The sequence below is a fragment of the Zingiber officinale genome, chromosome 1A (genome assembly GCF_018446385.1).
Source record: "Zingiber officinale cultivar Zhangliang chromosome 1A, Zo_v1.1, whole genome shotgun sequence".
In the NCBI taxonomy this organism is placed as follows: Eukaryota; Viridiplantae; Streptophyta; class Magnoliopsida; order Zingiberales; family Zingiberaceae; genus Zingiber; species Zingiber officinale.
Window position 1 is genome coordinate 154,958,913 of NC_055987.1, and position 19,738 is coordinate 154,978,650.

The following is a 19,738-nucleotide window of genomic DNA, read 5'->3' on the forward strand; positions in this document are numbered from 1 at the left end:
AAATTCATCCAAAACCCTCTATTAATAAAAAACTCAAAACCCTCTATTAATAATATTATATCCTTTTTGATAATTTTATTAATAAAAAGATCTTATAATATCAAATACATCAATATTTTTATGTTAATTATAATAAGTTCACTCAAACACGACTTATTTTTAAAATAAAATTTAAAAACTTATAAATTTTTAAAATAATTTATAAATTATTTTTAATAAGTTTAGTCAAACACCTCTAATATTAATAAGTGTATGTTCCTACTTTGGAAGACATAAATTAAATGCCCGTGCTATGTGCTACGTGGCCTGCCCTTAACCAGTTATATTGTCCGAAAATAATTTAATGAAATTTTATAAGAGAAAAATCTCCCCACCTCATCCACATCGGATCCGAAGCGTCCAACCCTCCCATCCAACGGTTCAAATCCACGCAATCCCCGGGACGCTATCCACAGTCCGCGCCGGTGAGCACAAATATCGGGAAAGCCCAGTCGGAAGCATCGAAGCCGAACCAAGATGGCCTCTCTCTCCGCTGCTGTCCGCTCCGCTGCCGGTGACTCCCTCCGCCCCTTCTCCGACCTCCGCCGCGACACCCACCTGCTCGGAGCTTCTGGCGCAGCGTCGATCAAGTATGCGCCGCCTGCTCCACGACGTCGCCTCGCGGTCCGCGCTAGCCGGGCGAGTCCCCGCCTCAATGGGCGCAAGCTGCGGGTGGCGGTGGTGGGCGGAGGCCCAGCAGGAGGCGCGGCGGCGGAGGCGCTTGCGAAGGGCGGTGTTGAGACGATTCTTATCGAGCGAAAAATGGACAATTGCAAGCCCTGTGGCGGCGCGATCCCCCTTTGTATGGTGGAGGAGTTCAGCCTGCCTCTCGACCTGATTGACCGGCGCGTGACCAAGATGAAGATGATCTCACCCTCCAATGTTGCCGTCGACATCGGGCGAACCCTCGGCCCGGACGAGTACATCGGGATGGTGCGCCGCGAGGTGCTCGACGCGTACCTCCGGGGTCGGGCCGCGGAGGCGGGGGCGTCGGTGATCAACGGGTTGTTCCTGCGGCTGGATCAGCCGGAGGGTCCCAGTGGCAGCTACACAATTACATACACCGAATACTCGGGAGGGGGCGCAGGGGAGAAGAGAACGGCGGAGGTGGACGCAGTGGTGGGGGCGGACGGGGCGAACTCGCGGGTGGCGAAATCGATCGGGGCAGGGGAGTACGAATACGCGATAGCGTTCCAGGAGCGGGTTAAGATACCGGAATCGAAGATGGAGTACTACAAGGAGCGAGCGGAGATGTACGTCGGCGACGACGTCTCGCCGGACTTCTACGGGTGGGTGTTCCCCAAGTGCGACCACGTGGCCGTCGGCACCGGCACCGTCACGCACAAGACCGACATCAAAAAGTTCCAGGCGGCCACGCGGCTAAGGGCGAAGGACAAGATCGAGGGCGGCACCATCATCCGCGTCGAGGCCCACCCCATTCCCGAGCACCCTCGCCCCCGACGGTATGCTTCCTGTATCCACCGCTACCTCGCGGTTCATTACTCAATCTGAAGCATGACCCATGAAACAGAGTACTGGGAAGAGTAGCTCTCGTCGGTGACGCGGCCGGCTACGTGACCAAGTGCTCCGGCGAAGGGATCTACTTCGCGGCCAAGAGCGGGCGGATGTGCGCGGAAGCCATCGTGGAGGGGTCGGAGAACGGCAGCCGGATGATCGAGGAGAGCGACCTGAGGAAGTACCTGGCGAAGTTCGACAAGATGTACTGGCCGACCTACAAGGTGCTCGACGTATTGCAGAAGGTGTTCTACCGGTCGAACGCGGCGCGGGAGGCCTTCGTGGAGATGTGCGCCGACGAGTACGTGCAGAAGATGACTTTCGACAGCTACTTGTACAAGAAGGTGGTGCCGGGAAACCCCCTGGACGACCTCAAGCTCGCGGTCAACACCATTGGCAGCCTCGTGAGGGCAAATGCCTTGAGGAGGGAGATGGACAAGATCACCTTATGAAGCAAAAAGGAGAAAATTTTAACGGCAATGGGGCACAAAACCAGGCGTTTGCTTAGATCAAAACGGCGTGATTTATTTGTAATCTATGACAAGAAATTAAGCTCATTCAATTTCCTTAGACTGATTAGATATGAGCTATTATTCATCAAATAAAAGATGCTGAGCTAATTTGAAGTTTCTGGGAAGAGTATGGATCGAAGGAGAACAACTGCATTCTCTGATTGGCACCTTGCTGAAGAAAAGAAATAAAAACATATGATTCAGAAAATGTGCACGGTTCAATCTAACAAACTGAAGAGGCCAACTGCCTGACTGTTGCTGCCTGACTGTTGTTACTCAGAAGCTTGAGAATACATTTTATCTAACACGTGACTGTCTGCCTAGCGGAGGGTGGCAATGACACCTGTGGTTAAATCTCTATTAATAGTCGGGTGTTTGTTATTTTCTATATGTTATTTAATTGTTCAGCTAGGAGTTACTTATGATTTTGGTAGAGGCGAACGAATCATCTTTTGTCACCGTGAGGAATTTAGAACGGCTCCTACAGGTGTAGCAAGTTGATATTTGAGTTGGATTTAACATCAAAGAGACATAATTTGTTTCTCGATAACTATAAATACACTTTCGGATTATATCATATGATATTCCTTGTAGAGAGTTGCTTGATTAAAATTGAATAAGCCTTCCTAATATATCCTATTTTAGAATGTATAGGGCATCTTACCGATTGAGGCATTAGAACATCCATACCAGAATTCTCATCTAAAATTTCAAATTTAAGGTAAAAAATACTTTATTAAATTTATATATTCATTTTTCACTATATAATATATCAATTTCCTTATAATTTAACACATATTCATTTTTAATTATTTTTTATATTTCTTTCATAATTTTTTTTTATTATTAGATAGAGGAGGGAGAAATATTTATTATAAAGGATAGAGAGGAATATTATTTTAATATTTAAGAAATAGAATTATTCGCTAAGTTTAAATAATTACTATTCATGTATATTAAGAGATTAGATAAGGTAACTGGTATTTTCTTATATATAAAATATAAAATTTAAAATAAAAATTTAGTTTAGGATAATTGACGTGGATACTCATCCATATCAGTTATCTTATCCAAAGACTTTACTTTAAATTTTAGATAGGATAATTAAAAATTTTTTACATCAGTTATCTTATTCATTCATTCTTTATATTTAGCATTTATGAATAGTATTTCTTTAAATTTAGATAATAGAGAAGAGAGAAAAAATAAAAAAATTTGTATATTATGTAGTAAAAAATAGATATTTAAATTTAATAAAATAATTTTTTATTTTAAATTATATATTTTAAATGAGAAAGTTGGTACGAATCCTCTTTAGTCGTCTAACGGCCTTCCCTTTAACAACCGTGAGGAATTTAGAATTTCCATTTCATAATTTTTTTTTTCCAAAAAACGATTCCATCTTAAAAAAAAAATTGACACGGACAGGAGATTAATAACTTAGAGTACAGGTTCAGTATTAAGAACGTTGGTCCATCTACAGTCACTAATTGGCTTTTGTATTTTGTGTGTCTATTTCTAAGGTTTTTTATTTTTTTTTTCAATGATTGCACATTGATATCTGTTGTCGTGGTAGGAAGGTAATTATACTCATCTTAAATATTTCTTATAGTCCAGTCCACCCCCAACTACAGTCCACCCTCAACTACATAACAAGAGATAAATCATATGATTAACTTATAATTATCGTTAAATTAGCTAAGAAGTAAAAGGGATTTTTTTTTCCCCCATTGTATCTGTAGGATCGATGTCCGTGAAAGGAGGAGACGCAATGAAAAATAAAAACAATAAAAACAAGTGAAACAACACAAGATCACTTACTTGATTTGGACCCTTCGACGACTCCTATTCCAAAATCCAGACTCTCAAATCTATCAATGGGCAATTCATTAAATTTTCATCTGGAATCATCGGAAGAGTAATCTGAATACAAATGAAGAAGAAACGTATAACAACCCTATATTTTTCTTTTGCAAGTATATAAAAGAAAATGCACAATAAAAGAAATTCATTACCAACGCTTATGATGATTGAATTTTATTGAGCATGTCTGTTGGTGTTGGTCTGCCGATAGCGATCAAGCATAGTAGAATCGTACTAGTTGGTGAATGAAGCAGCAGATTGATTGTTGGAGCTTGTATTGAAGTTGTGTCTCAAGTGTTGCTCGTGACCTCCTTTTAAAGCTCATTTGAGGCGCCTCCAACAACTTTGAGGCTCCTCCTTTGAGGCTTATCAAATCTGCAACGTTCGCAACTTATCCGCACAAAGTCTGCTGCTTATCTACGTGAGAGCACCTCCAACGTGCTTTAAGGAGCCTCCAACAGATGCGCAAGGGCGCCTCCTATGGACTCCAAGGCGCCTTTCCTCAGCGCAAACTTTATTTCCTTAAGGGCGCCTCCAAGCGCTCTGAGGCGCCTCCGAGCCAAGCTTCAGAGCGCCTCCGCCACATAGGAGGCTCCCCTGTGCCTTTCTGTGTAGTGACTTCAACCGAGGCTTACTTTCACTTTTGCTCCTACAAAATATGTTAGTCCAAATAATAAAGATATCCTGTAACACAAAGTTAGCACATGAATAAAATAAATAAATTTATGACTTAGATCCTATCTTGAGAAGACAGAATATAGTCATGGTCTCAACTTAAACTTTCAAAATATATCTAAATTGGACTGGCGCCTACAACCCCATTGGGCTCATCTTCATTGGATCACTCTCTCCTCCAGTGCTTACCTCCACTCACCTGTCAAACATCTGGTCCCCCAAACACTCTGATCCTGCTTAGTATATGATCAATCTGATCTACTAACACTTATTTGTAACACTGAGTTAGCATAATAGATATAAAACAATATTAGCAGTATTAAGAATTCGCTGGTTTGGTCGATCGCTTAGTCGACCACACGCAGTCAACCAGAAACCAATCGATAACACATGTTTGGAGTTTACTTTTCCAAAACTTCTCATTACCTAGGGTTACCTCCCCCTAGGGTTGCTGATAACCATGATTTTGCTACACTATTTTTATTCATAATGCATATTTTTAATGATCTTGTTCATAGATGAAACCTATATTGACATTATAATTCATGCATTGCATTTATCTTGGACTTAATTGCAAATTAGTTTATTTTCATGGTATTTGATGCTAATATTTTGATATTTTCTTTGTAGGCATCAAAAGGGTCATGGATCCGATCAAATCAGACCACATTTGGGCTCAAATCTAGGGCTAAACAAATCGATCAAGCCTTGGAGCGATTTGGACCGTCCATTGAAGATCGGAGAGATCTGAGCCATCAGTTGAAGATCCGGCCCATCCAAGCCAAGAGAAAACACATCACAGCCATTGATGAAGACCCAAAAGCTTTTGATCCAGATCTGAGAAGTTCTCACCGTTGATCAAGACTCGGAGTGATCTGGACCATCCGATTAGATGTGACGTTGATTGAAATCGCGTTAGAAGCTACAGTATTCCCTGAGCTAGGTGTTTCTCGCGATTTTTTCCATTGTTCACTCTTCTTCAGCAACGCCACAGCTTCCTTCCACACTCCAGATCCAATGTTGAATTCCTTTATCGACGGCAAGTTTTGGACAATCCAGCAACCAGTAATCAAGGATCAAGATCTTGATTTGAGGGCATTCTCCGTTTCATGATTTTGATTCCATGAAGACCACCTTCGGCAGATTTGAGGGTGTTCCCCGTTCTGTTGACAACGATCTTCGAGTGCTGGCGAATTTAGACATTACGAGCTTGAAGAGGGTGTTCCCCACAAGCTATGAACAACGTCGGATGAGCTGGAAGTTTAGAATTTCACTCCCGGTTGCTTGATGGGTGTTCCCAGATACAATCTCTGCTTCGCGACAGAGAGGAAGGAATTTGAGCTAGGGTTTGGTTGTGAAATGTTTTTAGTTTATGTTTCTTTTCAAATTGTCATATGCATGCTCAGATCTGATGATCTGATTCCTTTCTTTGCCATTACGTTTTGTTTGAGTTTTCTTTTCTGCAATTCCATTTCTGATCATGTTGAGCTTTTGCAATCCTGATCTTTTTTAGCTTCTTAATTGGCTTGCAATCTAGTTCTTGATTAGAATAAGACGTTTTGATTAACAAAAGTTTGTTTAGTTTTGGTTATTTAGTTAGCAAATCTCTGTTCTCTACATTGAATGTGTTGTGATTGAGATGAAATTCAAATGTTGAATGGCTTAACTTGAGCTTTTGATTGTTACTTCTATTCACTATTATTTTGTTTGAGCTTATGAGTTGCATTGTTAAGTTTGATTGTGGTTGTGAATTGAAGATTTGATGATTGATTTTCTTGATTCAATGATGCATTTAAATCCGAATTGATTATTGTTAAGTTGATGAGTTGGAAGTGATTAATGTTTATAAGAGATCAACCGTTCTTGATTTTATGCTTAACTGTATTAGAGCACTGTTGAAAATTAGATGAATTCAATTGGTAATGTGATTCAAATGGAAGAGTCAAATTTACCTTAACGATGTAAGAGTTTAATTTGAAACAACCCTAGAGTATTCACACATTTATTAGTTACCCTTGGAAAAATATGACTTGGAACTCATTGCTACAACACTTGTCTTAATTTTAATGAGTTTCAATTTTAATTAATTTGGAGCGCCTAGTGACATGCGAAAAAGGCTACTGCCAAATTTTGGCATCGTTGTCGGGGAGTTAACTAGTAGTGTGTGTTTATTTTGGATTGTGCATTGATTGATTTTATTTTGTTAGCATCTTTCTTGATTTGATTGCTTATTTCTTTTTGTATTTTCATGTTGGCTTATTTCTGAATTGTCAAGTTTTTTTAATTTTCATTTATTCATGTGTTTGAAACTTTATGTTCTTTAATCTTCTAACATTGAGTTTAGTGTTGTGGTGTAAGAACAGGAGATTTCTTTAGCATGGATCCATATTTTCTGAATTTTGGAGGAGGAATGGAGAGTTAGTGTTTTCAGTCTAAGTATCAATTTTACCCGAACATGGATCAACAAAATAGGTATGAGTCATTTTCTAATGCTTACAATGCTAATTGGGTGGATCATTCATATTTCAGGTATGAAAGTGCACCAGGACAATTTATTGATCCATATCCAGCTTATCAGAATTTATATGAGTTTCAAGAGGTTTCAACATCTTTTATGTAACATCCTTTTCAATAGAACGGATCTCAAATTGAAGAGTCAACATGGAAAGTCATGGAGATTATGCAACAAATGAGAGAGCATCAAGAGCAACAATTCTCAAGGATACAGAATATACAGATTCAGTTAAATCAAATTGCATCATCCATCAACTAGTTACAAACACAAAACTCCAGTGGGGAGATGGAAAGTAGAGATTCTGTCAGGCCTGACCCTACTCCCATTTCTTCACAAGAATTTTCTAGTATTATTTGTGATGATGATGTAGTTGTTCAAAGTTCTAATTCTACTAATGTTGTTGCTTTAGATGATGTGAATTATGCAGATACAAATGCAGAAGATGATTTAAGTGTAGAGGATTGCTTACTGGAAGCATTACCTTAAGAATCACTAAGAATAGAGGATGTAAGTGTAGGGCCTTGTGGTATGGAGGCAAGGACCCAAGAATCACTACATGAAGTTGTACATTCACCTGAACTAGAGCTTAAGTCATTACCTGATGATGAGGAGGTAACAATCACCACTCTAAGTACCTTTCAACATGACAAGGTTAGTATTTCTTGTAATACATCAGAAAATTTCATAAAGATACTGATCCTGTCCGAGCGCTGAGTCGACGGACGCTGGGGACGTGACACACTCCGCTGTCTCCGACGGTTGGTGTAGATCTCCGGCGAACCTGCAAAGAAGCCAAGCCGGGAGGGGTTTCCCGGCGACGACCCTCCGATGCTCAAGTCAGGCAACGAGAAGTGAGAGAGGCAGCGTAACTGTGGCTACAGTAAGGGATCGCGCATACCTTCGTCGACGTTTGGGGGTCCTTATATAGCACCCCGGGAGGCGCAGGCACGCTTCTCTATACGTGCACGCTTCCCCAAACATACCTTAACGAGTCCTTGTCAGAAAAGTACCTCTGGCGCCATTCCACAATCGTCCGAGCATATCCCGGATATGACGGTGGAAGCTTCCACCGTATGATCCTGTGTACGGCTCGGCCGCCAACCCTGCTGCCTGTCAGCAGCAGACGTCTCGAGGATGATGTTATCCCCTGTCTCCTTTGTCCTCTTGCGCTTCCTGTCTGTTCCAGGGCCGAGCGGTTCGGCCGCTCGGCAGGCGTATCACTTCTGTCGCCGGTTATGGGTATCGGTCCGACCGGGAGGACTCCCGGTCGTATGCTCATATGAGATTGCTCTTGTCTGTCTGTTGCCTTGTGCCCCGGCCGAACGGAAAGCCTGCTCGGCCTTGAACCCTTCTTACCTTAAGCATCGGAAACCCAACCCTTAGTCGGGTTGTCTTTCATTCGGCGGGGGGATTCACGGTCGGTCGGCATGCTTCGTCCGATCGTCGGCCTGCTTCGTCCGGTCGGTCGGGTCTCGGGGTTGAATCTCTTGACCTTTGACCTCCACGTACCGTTGACCTTCCACCAACGAGGATCCCCCGTCCTTACCACCGGATCACATGCCTCCTCTTCAAGTCTAGTCGAAGGAGGCGCTAAGTCCGACTGACTGGACTGCCGGTCGGCCGGAGTGACACCGATGTCCCACTCTCTGGAATGTTACTCCTCACGGCCGTTCGGCTTCTTACTACTGTTGGCTTTGCAACCGTGTCGACGGTCAACGCTGACGCCCTTCGGATTTCCTTGGAATTCGTGTAAATTCTCTCCATTAAGATCGAGCACGCGCGCTGCACGTCGTAATGGCGCTCATTAAATGCGCCCCTGTGGTATGGTGCCACGTGGCGCCTCCGCTGGCGTCATCATACGGCTCGGCGACGTGTCCGAGGGGACATCGGCGGTTTGAAATGAACGGCCCGATGTGGGCCTTGGTTCCTGTGACCTGCATCCGACGGTCGAGGCCGATCGGGCCCAACCTTATAAAGCCTTCACCTTCTTCCTCCGTCGCACCCTTGCCTTCGCGTGTCCCGCAGCCTTCCTCAGTGCTTCAGCGTTCTGGCGACTCCGATTTCCCCTTCTCCGACGATTTTTCGCCTTCTTCCTTCGATCCTCAACTCCTTTGTAAGGTTCTTCCTCCTTTCTTCCTTTCATCCCTGTGTTTTCTTCGCGTTCTCGGCCACGATTTGTCCTTTGGTCACTATTTTGCTCCTTTTTTCGCTTGCGCATTTGCTTTCCCTTTCGATTTCTGCTTCCTCCATTGCTCTGGCGATGGCAAGCTCCTCTCAGCTTGCGGACCCGGCTCTCGGCCCATGGTATACCACTATGGAGTCGCGGTTCGATCGACGCGATGCCGAGAGCCTGTTTAACGCTTTTGATATCCCTTCCGACTTTGAGCTAATTTTACCTTCACCTTCCGCTCAGCCGCACAAACCGCCGAGCAGCGTCTTTTGTCTTTTCCACGATCAATTCGTAGCCGGTCTGCGGTTTCCCCTCCACCCCTTCATTGTCGAAGTTTTTAACTTTTTTGGCATTCCGCTCGCCCAACTGGTTCCCAACACCTTTCGCCTCCTGTGCGGGGTTGTGGTCTTATTTAAAATACACAACATTCCCCTCCGCCCAGAGGTCTTCTATTATTTTTATTACCCCAAGCAGTCCGAGCCGGGCACTTATCTGTTTCAAGCTCGGCCCGGCTTAGTCTTTTTTGATAAGTTGCCCTCTTCCAACAAACACTGGAAGGAGAACTTTTTCTACCTTCGTGTTCCCGAGCGGCTCCCCTTCCGTACGAAATGGCAGGTTGGATCGCCCATCTCTCCCGAGCTGAAGAAATATAAGACCCGACCGAACTATCTCCAAGCAGCGAATCTGCTAGCCGGTCTGAAGCTCGACATCAACAAGCTCCTACCTGAAGGAGTGATGTACATATTTGGTTTGAGTCCGAGCCGGACCCCCCTTCCGAGTAGCTTCGGTAAGAACTTCACTTGTACATTTGCCTTGAGTTCTAACTGATTTCCTTCTCTTTTCTTTGCAGCGAACATCATAATGGAGTCGGTGCTGTTCAGAATTTTGAAGAAAAAAGCGGTCGCGCTCGAACCGACAGCGGCCAAGGAAATGGAGCAATTGGGCATTGCTTCGGTCGGCTCTCATGAGGACGAGAGTGAAGCGCAGGCAGGCGAGTCGGCCGCTCAGGCTTTGCCTATAGATGCTGCCGGCGGTGCAACTTCTGGCAAAGAATTGGCCGTTCGGGAGGCAAGCTCCGATCCGGGGGATGAGCTCCCACTCAACAGGAAAAGACGGAGAGTTGAGAAGCCCCTCCGTTCGGCAACCTCCGTAGTGCAAGCCTCCGAGCGGACGGACACCGCCTCCCCACGCGACCAGCACCATCGGTCGAGGCGCTATCTTCCGACCGGACTCCTTCTCAACTGGAGGCGCCTGCAGCCCCCATCGAAGCGGTTCCAGTTGCCTCCCTTCCTCCTGCACCACGCCGAATCCTCCGCTCAGGCATTTTGTCCACCCTGTCCAGCTCAGCCTCCGATCCTTTGGCGTCCACTCAGACGACTCCAGGTCGGCGCCGTACTCTTAGGGCTACTCTACATCTCCCTACCGAGGCTTTCATGGCTGAGTCCGATCGGTCGACGACCCCCGAACAAATGATCACTATGAAGGGGCCCCTCACTGAGATGTGGGCGGACGCTCGGGCTCGTGTGGCGATGATACCGCTTGACAAGCTGGCTGACAGTCACATGCAGCAGTCCACAGGGGTAAGGTTTACTTCTTCTTTATGTAGTTTTCCCGATCGGCCTCTTTAACCTTTCGTTGTACATCAACGATGGGTGGAAGAGATTGTTGTCTCCAACCGCTTGGCGATGGTGGAGGACGAGTTGAAGAGGCTAAAGAGTCAGGGCGACCCATCATCTTCCCGAGGCCCCTCTTACGCCGAGCTGCAGAAGGAGCTCGACAAAACCAAGGATCTGTCAGAGGCCGAGAGAAAAAAGACGGTCGATCAGGCTTACATGTTGGACCAGCTAGACAAAAATGTCAAATCCTATGACCGCAAGATTGAGCTGGCCACCACTCGGAAGAACACCGCCATCGCTGATCTGGAAAAAAAGAATGTAGAAGCCCGAGCTCTGAAGCAGCGTGTGAATGAGCTGGCCGATCTGCTAGAAGGGGAGCAGAAAGGCCGCTCGGAGGACGCCAATTTGATCCTGTCCGAGCGCTGAAGCGACGGACACTGGGGACGTGGCATGCTCCGCTGTCTCCGACGGTTGGTGTAGATCTCCGGCGAACCTGCAAAGAAGCCGAGCCGGGAGGGGTTTTCCGGCGACGGCCCTCCGACGCTCAAGTCAGGCAACGAGAAGTGAGAGAGGCAGCGTAACTGTGGCTACAGTAAGGGATCGCGCATACCTTCGTCGACGTTTGGGGGGTCCTTATATAGGACCCCGGGGAGGCGCGGGCACACTTCTCTATGCGTGCACGCTAACCCAAACATACCTTAACGAGCCCTTGTCAAAAAAGTACTTCTGGCACCATTCCACAATTGTCCGAGCATATCCCGGATATGACGGTGGAAGCTTCCACCGTATGATCCTGTGTACGGCTCGGCCGCCAACCCTGCTGCCTGTCAGCGGCAGACGTCTCGAGGATGATGTTATCCCCTGTCTCCTTTGTCCTCTTGCGCTTTCTGTCTGTTCTAGGGCCGAGCGGTTCGACCGCTCGGCAGGCGTATCACTTCTGTCGCCGGTTATGGGTATCGGTCCGACCGGGAGGACTCCCGGTCGTATGCTCAGATGAGATTGCTCTTGTCTGTCTGTTGCCTTGTGCCCCGACCGAACGGAAAGCTCGCTCGGCCTTGAACCCTTCTTACCTTGAGCATCGGAAACCCGACCTTTAGTCGGGTTGTCTTTCATTCGGCGGGGGGATTCACGGCCGGTCGGCATGCTTCGTCCGGTCGTCGGCCTGCTTCGTCCGGTCGGTCGGGTCTTGGGGTTGAATCTCTTGACCTTTGACCTACACTTACCGTTGACCTTCCGCCAACGAGGATCCCCTGTCCTTACCACCGGATCAGATACCATTTGTTGACTTTATTAGATGTGATCCATTGTTTGATACATTTTCTATCAAGACTAATATTCTCCTATTCTTTTCTCATCCCATATGTGAGTGGGAGAGATTGTCTTTTATTGATGTTGTAGGAGAATATAAGCTTCCGGAGTGGATACTTGAACTGAACTGCCTTCGACCTCCGGAAATAATTTTGAAAAGAAAAATGATTAATAAGAAGGATATGAGTGGAACCACGAGTACGCCACTACCGGCGTAGATTATTCTTCTTAATCTTCTTCAACCACCATAAATTTAAGGGGAGTTGGTTCTAATTTAGCTTTCTTTTGCATTTTAATTCATGCTTTTCTTTAATAAATTCTTTGTGTACGACTTTCTTTAGTTTCATATTTTCTTACATTTACATTTTACTACCACACTTTGCATTTTGTTTAGTTTACAAAGTATGCAATTTTGAATAAAACTCTCTATGGAATTGTTCAAGTAATATTTTTAAGATGGTAAAAGTTTCTTAAATTTGATCATCAATTTAAGGTCATTTGACATGATTGAATGCTCTACTTATATGATATTGGTTAGGATGGTGGTGGATTCTAATTTGACTAATTGAGCTTGATTGAATGAAAATTACCTAGAGATGACCACTTTAAGCATAATCGCTATTTTTATTTTTTTGTGGCATGTACTCATAACAATTAAACTCTAGAACTTGCTTAGTTTCTTTTTAAGGTCACAATAGCATTTGTGTGCATGAAAATGAAGGATATTTTTCATTCTTGTTCCCTCATGATTTCCTAATTCTTTCCCCACAATTTTCTTTAATTCGCATCTAGTATTTTTAACCCTTGATCATCTTTGCTTGTCATTCTTTTATTGAGAGTTTTGGTTGAATTTTTGATGAGTTAGATTATTAAGATGGAGTAAAATCAAAGTGTGGGGGAAATGAAATTATATATACTCAAAGTTCATGGAGATTGGGAATTTTGAGATTAGTGTGTTGGTTTGAATGTGCCAAGTATAATCCAAGGTTGGAAAGTTAACAATTCGGTTGAGAGTTCACACTTGATGTCACACGGAGATCCGAATTTGGTGCCAAATAATGGTTAAGTGTAGACAGAAAGCATGAAAAAAATGGAGACTGATTCAATTTAGTTTTGAACAGCAGTAACTAGGATTCCATCTCTTGAGGTTGTAGCACTTAATAAAAGTTTATGCTAAACCAAATTCTTCAATCAAAGCCACAAAAATTCAAGTATAGAAGTTGAGAAGTTGTTTAACCAACTTTGAGTAGAGATTAAAAGATGTGAGTTCAAAGAAAGGAGTTGTTGAAAGTTAACAAAATGTTGAATTGTTAGAACTTTATATCTGCAGAACCAAATCTGGAACTAAGGCATCAACAATGACATGCTTGATACAGGTGCTGCTGATTTCTAGAATTGGCCAACTGCACTTCAGTGCTGAAATCGGTGAGTTGGAATATTTACAAAGGAATTTTCATGGATGATCTTTCAGAGGAAGAATCAAATAGGAAGAGGACAAAAGCATGGAAGAACTGATGATTTATTCTCAGTGATTCGGATACAAATATGATTTTGCAGAGAAAGGAAAGAAAAGCATCCCTAGATTCAAATTTTAGAAACTGTTTGAAATGTTTAATAGAAGGAAAGGAGCTGGTTTCTTAAACTGGAATTCAGTGCTATTATCATAAGTTGAAAGCTGGGTGAAAGTGTATCAGACATGCATTTCTTTGACCAGTGGAGCTCCTTAGTGTGCTGTGGTATCTTGTTATGCTGAGTATTATGATCAATATGCTCAATTCTAGATGCTGATTATGATCAGTGAAGATTCGAAGTCAGCCTCCTATTATTCTAGTGCCAGATGAGAATCTGAAGTGATGATTTACAAGTGTCCCTGAACAAAATCAAACATTGTTGTAAAGGAAAACCAGCTATTAATGAATGTTGTATCTGCTTAATTGAATTCTGTAGGACGGTACTTTCTTACAAGGAGTTTGTAAGAAGTAAGTTCTGGGTTGCAACAAATTGTAAAAGAAATCCTGAATTAGAATAAGAACAAGAACAGGGAATTGAAACTGAATCTGATACTCTGCTATTAGACTATACATTCTAATTCGAATCTGTACAACTACATGATTTGCAACAATAGAAAATTTGGTTGAGGTGTGCAACCAATGGGAATAATTCTGCAAATGGAGTAAGCATCAAGTAAAGAAGGTAATGAAGTGTAGATAACATGATCAAAATTTTTATGAAATCTGTAATTTTCAGAACCTGATAGGATTACAGAAATTCTGAGGTAAAGAAAAATCTGAGCAAGAAATCTATCAAGCATTTTAAGGAGTGTTCATTCAGAAATGGGAATGTAATTACATGTTGGACTAGTGCCCGTGATTTAAAACCTGTCAAAACCAGGAATTCGATTTCTGAAACTTAATACAAGCATCTCTGAATAGAAAAGCAGTTGCTTCAGAATTCGAATTCGAGCAAGGAAGATGGTTGCTGTGGGACATGAAACAAAAGTTTGAATTTGATTATGCATCTAGTTCTTGAATTAGTTATTGCTTCCTTTAATCTGATTAAAGTTTTCTTGGATTAAAGTTGAAGCTGATACCTTAAAACTAGTTATGAATTTGTATTCTAATTAATGACAGTAAAGAATTTGAGAAGTCTGCACTGAATTCTAGAAGATTATGGAAGTTTAGATGGCACGCTTCAGTCATTAAGGAATTTGATTTTCTAGTCCAGATTTCTGAAACTCTGGACCTTGTGGGGTTTAATTCATTAAGCTTTGCTGAAATTGTTTTCTTAAGTTCTGATTTGCAGGAATTCTTTAAACTTGAAATTGAATTTGAATTTTGGAATTCTGAAATCTTTTGCAACTTTATTTTATTGAATCATATTTGTATCACAATCAGTTCAATAATCAAATTGGTGTCAAGAAGATTTTAAAAGGGATAGATGTTATAGTTAATCATGTGAATGACATTTCTGAAACTTAATCCAGAAACTTAATCCAAAAAGTTCATACATGTTTATGGTGCTTTCATTGAGAGAATTTACAAGTGATGTGAAGTTGTTTCTGCTAAGATTTCTTTTGCAAACCTTAGGATAGTAAAATGAGCTCCTGTTGGATCTAAATCTGAATTAAGAAATGGACAGGAGATGCAGAATAAAAAAAATAGTGGCTAGAAGTGTGTAGCATAATGAGTTGCTTTATCCGAGATGGCCAAAATTTTAAGTGTGGGGGAGGGAAAGTGTTCTTCATAAGTTGATGAGGGATTATTTGAGCTTCCAAATGCTGGAATTGAGTGGAAAAATAGTGAAAATAAAGTGGCAAATCAAAAGAGTATCAAATGTGAAGATAGAGTATCAAGATTTTTGGATGGCTATCAAATTGAAGGAGAGGTTAGCTTGATCTTTTGAATTGGTAACGACAAATGATATTCATCTCTTTTAACATCAAATTGGTCAACTCATTAAGTATATTCCTCCAATACTCTCATCTTCTCATTTTCTTCATTTAATTCTTTTCTTTTGCTTACTACATTCATTACACTTGTTCCTTTGATTCCATTTCAATTCTTGATGATAAAATCATTTTGATTCATGTATGTTATGTTTTATAGTGGCGGAGAATTAGAAAATAAGCAAGTTTATGGTAATGAAATGTTGTGAGTTGCATTGAGTGAGCTCCACTTATACATGTTTGAGTGTGAGAGCTAGAATAGGTAAATACCTTGTGAGATTGCGACTTGCTTAATTTTTCAATTAGATTGAAACTACCATACCTACTGATTATTGTTTGGATTGTATTCATAATTGTTGGTGATCTTGTAGATGACCTTAGTTAATTACCTTTTACCATCTTCTAGGTATTGCTAAGGAATTTGTGTGGAGATGATTTTAGTTTTCTTGACTTGAACGGGACGCCCAAGATTAAGTATAGGGGATTTAATAACCATGATTTTGTTGTTGGTTGCTACTCGGAATACCGTTCTAGTTCCCCTTGTTGGTTGCTACTCAAAATACTGTTCTAGTTCCCCTGTACAAAAAATTTGTACAAGCATAGAACTATCTTAGCTATCCATGTGCTCTACTGAAGTTAAATTTGGATTGCAAATGATGCTTAATATTATTAATCCAAATTGTCTTTCAGAAGTTAAACTTGGATTGGAAATGATACTTAACATTTTTACTCCAAGTTTGACCGATGTGATCTTCCTAAGTTAAACCATATTACAGAAGTTAATTAAATATATATTTCAAAGATCGGCTTCCAGGTTAAACATGGCGAGGCACTAGGCCTTCTTGGGTATGAGATCATCCACCACTTCCTAGACAAAGCCTTTCAAAGAAAACGGATATTTAACTTCTTGTAGTAAACTAGGTTTAATTACAGAGACCTCAATAGAAGCACACTATCGAAACATAAAATTGAAACACAAAAACGATAGCCTAAAATTGATAGCCTCTTGTGTTTGGTTTTTCAAGATCTATACAAAGAAGATGAACTAGTTATGATGCAGAAACAAATAACTAGTTATACCTTTCTTAGTAGCTTATAGACCTCTTGATCTTCTGTTGTATTTCTCTCCTCATGTTGGGCGACGATCTACCAAGATGAAATCTACCCAAGCCTCTTCCTTTGCTTCCAAGTTTCGTCCACCAAATAACCTCCAAGGGATGCTAGACAAGAGAGCTTCATTCTCTTCTTCTTCTCCTTCAAGCAACCGCCCACCAAGAGAAAACCAAGCTTGATGTCGCCGGCCTCCAAGAAAGGAAATAAAAGGAGAAGAGAGAAGGAAGAGGGTCGGCCACCAAGGGAATAGAGGAGAGGAGTTTCGGCCACAATAGAGAGAATACAAGGCTTAGGTTGTTCTCAATGAGGCACTCTCTCCCTCTCTTTTATAATCATTTGTGAATCCAAAAAAGGAAAGTTTTAAACAAAAAATTAAAACTTCCTTCTATTCCTTTACATGGTCGGCCACATCATGTCCAAACAAGGAAAGATTTTAAACAAAAATTAAAATCTCTCTTTTAAAATCCCTTTTGTGGTTATCTATAAAAGGCATGTTTTATAAAATTAAAATCTTCTCTTTTAAATCCTTTTGTGGATGTCTATAAATGAAAAGATTTAAAATAAAACTCCTTTTGTATGATGGTTACAAAAAGGAAAGTTTAAAATTAAAATCTTTCTTTTAAACATTATAGATAACTACAAATAAGAAAAAATTTCAAATCTCTCTTTTAATCCTTTGTAGAAAGCTATAAAAAGAAAGATTTTAAAATTTAAAACTCTCTTTTAAAACCATGTGGAAATCATCATAAAAGGAAAATTTTTAACAAAATAAAAACTCCCTTTTATTTCCTTGTCTCTTCTTATATGGTCGGCCCCTTGCTTGGGTACCAAGGAAGGCTTGGTCAGCCCTAGCTTGAGCTCCAAGCTTGGCTTGGTTGGCCCCTTGCTTGGGCTCCAAGCAAGGATGTGGTCGGCCCTTAAGCTTGGTTAAGAAGCTGGGTTTTGGGTAGATATAAGGCTTTAAAAATAAGAGACTATAACAGGGACCGAGAGGAGGAATTGGTTTTGGTCTCCAGATGAGCTTGAGCTTCCCGTGTTCGTCCCGAACACCCAACTCAAGTTCATCAATAATAACTCATACCACTAAAGAGTTATTATTGCACTACCGCACCAATCTCATATTACAATATGGACTCCTTCTTATCATGAGTGCGTTAGTCTCCCTGTGTTTAAGATATTGAATGTCCACTAATTAAATGAGTTACTGACAATTCACTTAATTAATATTTAGCTCCAAGAGTAGTACCACTCAACCTTATTGTCATGTCGGACTAAGTCCACCTGTAGGGTTTACATGACAATCCTTATGAGCTCCTCAAAGGGACATCATCAACCTAGATCACTAGGACACAGTTTCATTCTATAATCAACAATACACCATATAAATAATATCATTTCCCAACTTATCGGACGTATTGATTTACAAACTAAATCTCACCCATTGATAAATTAAAGAAATAAATATTAAGTATACGTGCTTGTGATCTAAGGTGTACGCACATCCATAATATGGTGTGCGTACATCCATAATAACAGAGGTCCTTTTCTTTTTTACAGCCAGTATAAAAAGAACAACCTCAAATGGTCTTGCTCAATACACTCAGAGTGTACTAGTGTAATTTTGTAGTCAAGATAAACTAATACCAAATTACACTACAACCATTCCAATGGTTTGTCCCATTCCATCTTGGTTGTGAGCAACTATTTATAATTTATAAGAAACTGATAACATGATCTTCTGTGTGACACCACACACCATGTTATCTTCAATATAAATTAAATGAACAACTACATTTAGCATATAAATGTAGATATTTGACCAATGTGATTCTTATTTCAAAATAAATGTTTATATAAAAAGCTAGACTTTTAGTATACATTCTAACATTTGCTACACTATTTTGATTCATAATGCATGTTTTTAATGATCTTGTTCATAAATGAAACCTATATTGACATCATAATTCATGCATTGCATTTATATTGGACTTAATTGCAAATTAATTTATTTTCATGGTATTTGATGCTAATATTTTGATATTTTCTTTATAGGCATTAAAAGGGTCATGGGCCTAATCAGACTACATTTGGGTTCAAATCTAGGGCTAAACAAATCGATCAAGCCTTGGAGTAATTTGGACCGTCCATTGAAGATCGGAGAGATTTGAGCCATTAGTTGAAGATCTGGTCCATCCAAGCCAAGAGGAAACACATCACAGCCATTGATGAAGACCCAGAAGCTTTTGATCCAGATCTGAGAAGTTCTCACCGTTGATCAAGACTCAGAGTGATCTAGACTGTCCGATCAGATGTGAGGTTGATTTAAATCGCGTGAGAAGCTACAATGTTCCCTGAGCTCGGCGTTTCTCACGATTTTTCCACTGTTCACTCTTCTTCTTCAGCAACGTCGCAGCTTCCTTCCACACTCCCAAGGTTGAATTCCTTAATCGACGACGAGTTTTGGACAATCTAGCAACCAGTAATCAAGGATCAAGATCTTGATTTGAGGGTGTTCTCCGTTTCATGATTTTGATTCCGTGAAGACCACCTTTGGCAGATTTGAGGGTGTTCCTCATTCTGTTGACAACAATCTTCGAGTGTTGGTGAATTCAGACATTGCGAGCTTGAAGAGGGTGTTCCCCACAAGCTATGAACAACGTCGGATGAGTTGGAAGTTTAGAATTTCACCGTCGGTTGCTTGATGGGCATTCCCAGATACAATCTCTGCTTCACGACAGAGAGGAAGGAATTTGAGCTAGGGTTTGGTTGTGGAATGTTTTTAGTTTATGTTTCTTTTCAAATTGCCATATACATGCTCAGATTTGATGACCTGATTCCTTTCTTTGCCATTGTGTTTTGTTTGAGTTTTCTTTTCTGCAATTCCATTTATGATCATGTTGAGCTTTTGCAATCCTGATCTTTTTTAGCTTCTTAATTAGTTTGCAATCTTGTTTTTTATTAGAATAA

General features: G+C 41.4%; 1 protein-coding gene across 1 annotated transcript; it reads left to right on the top strand.

Annotated features, from left to right (window-relative positions):
- Window positions 1-489: 489 nt before the first annotated feature.
- On the top strand, window positions 490-2,183 carry LOC122038090 (geranylgeranyl diphosphate reductase, chloroplastic-like). Its single transcript, XM_042597670.1, has 2 exons — window positions 490-1,502; window positions 1,571-2,183. Exons 1-2 carry the CDS (start codon window positions 517-519, stop codon window positions 2,004-2,006), a joined length of 1,422 nt encoding a protein of 473 aa, XP_042453604.1. The 5' UTR covers window positions 490-516; the 3' UTR covers window positions 2,007-2,183.
- Window positions 2,184-19,738: the final 17,555 nt, after the last annotated feature.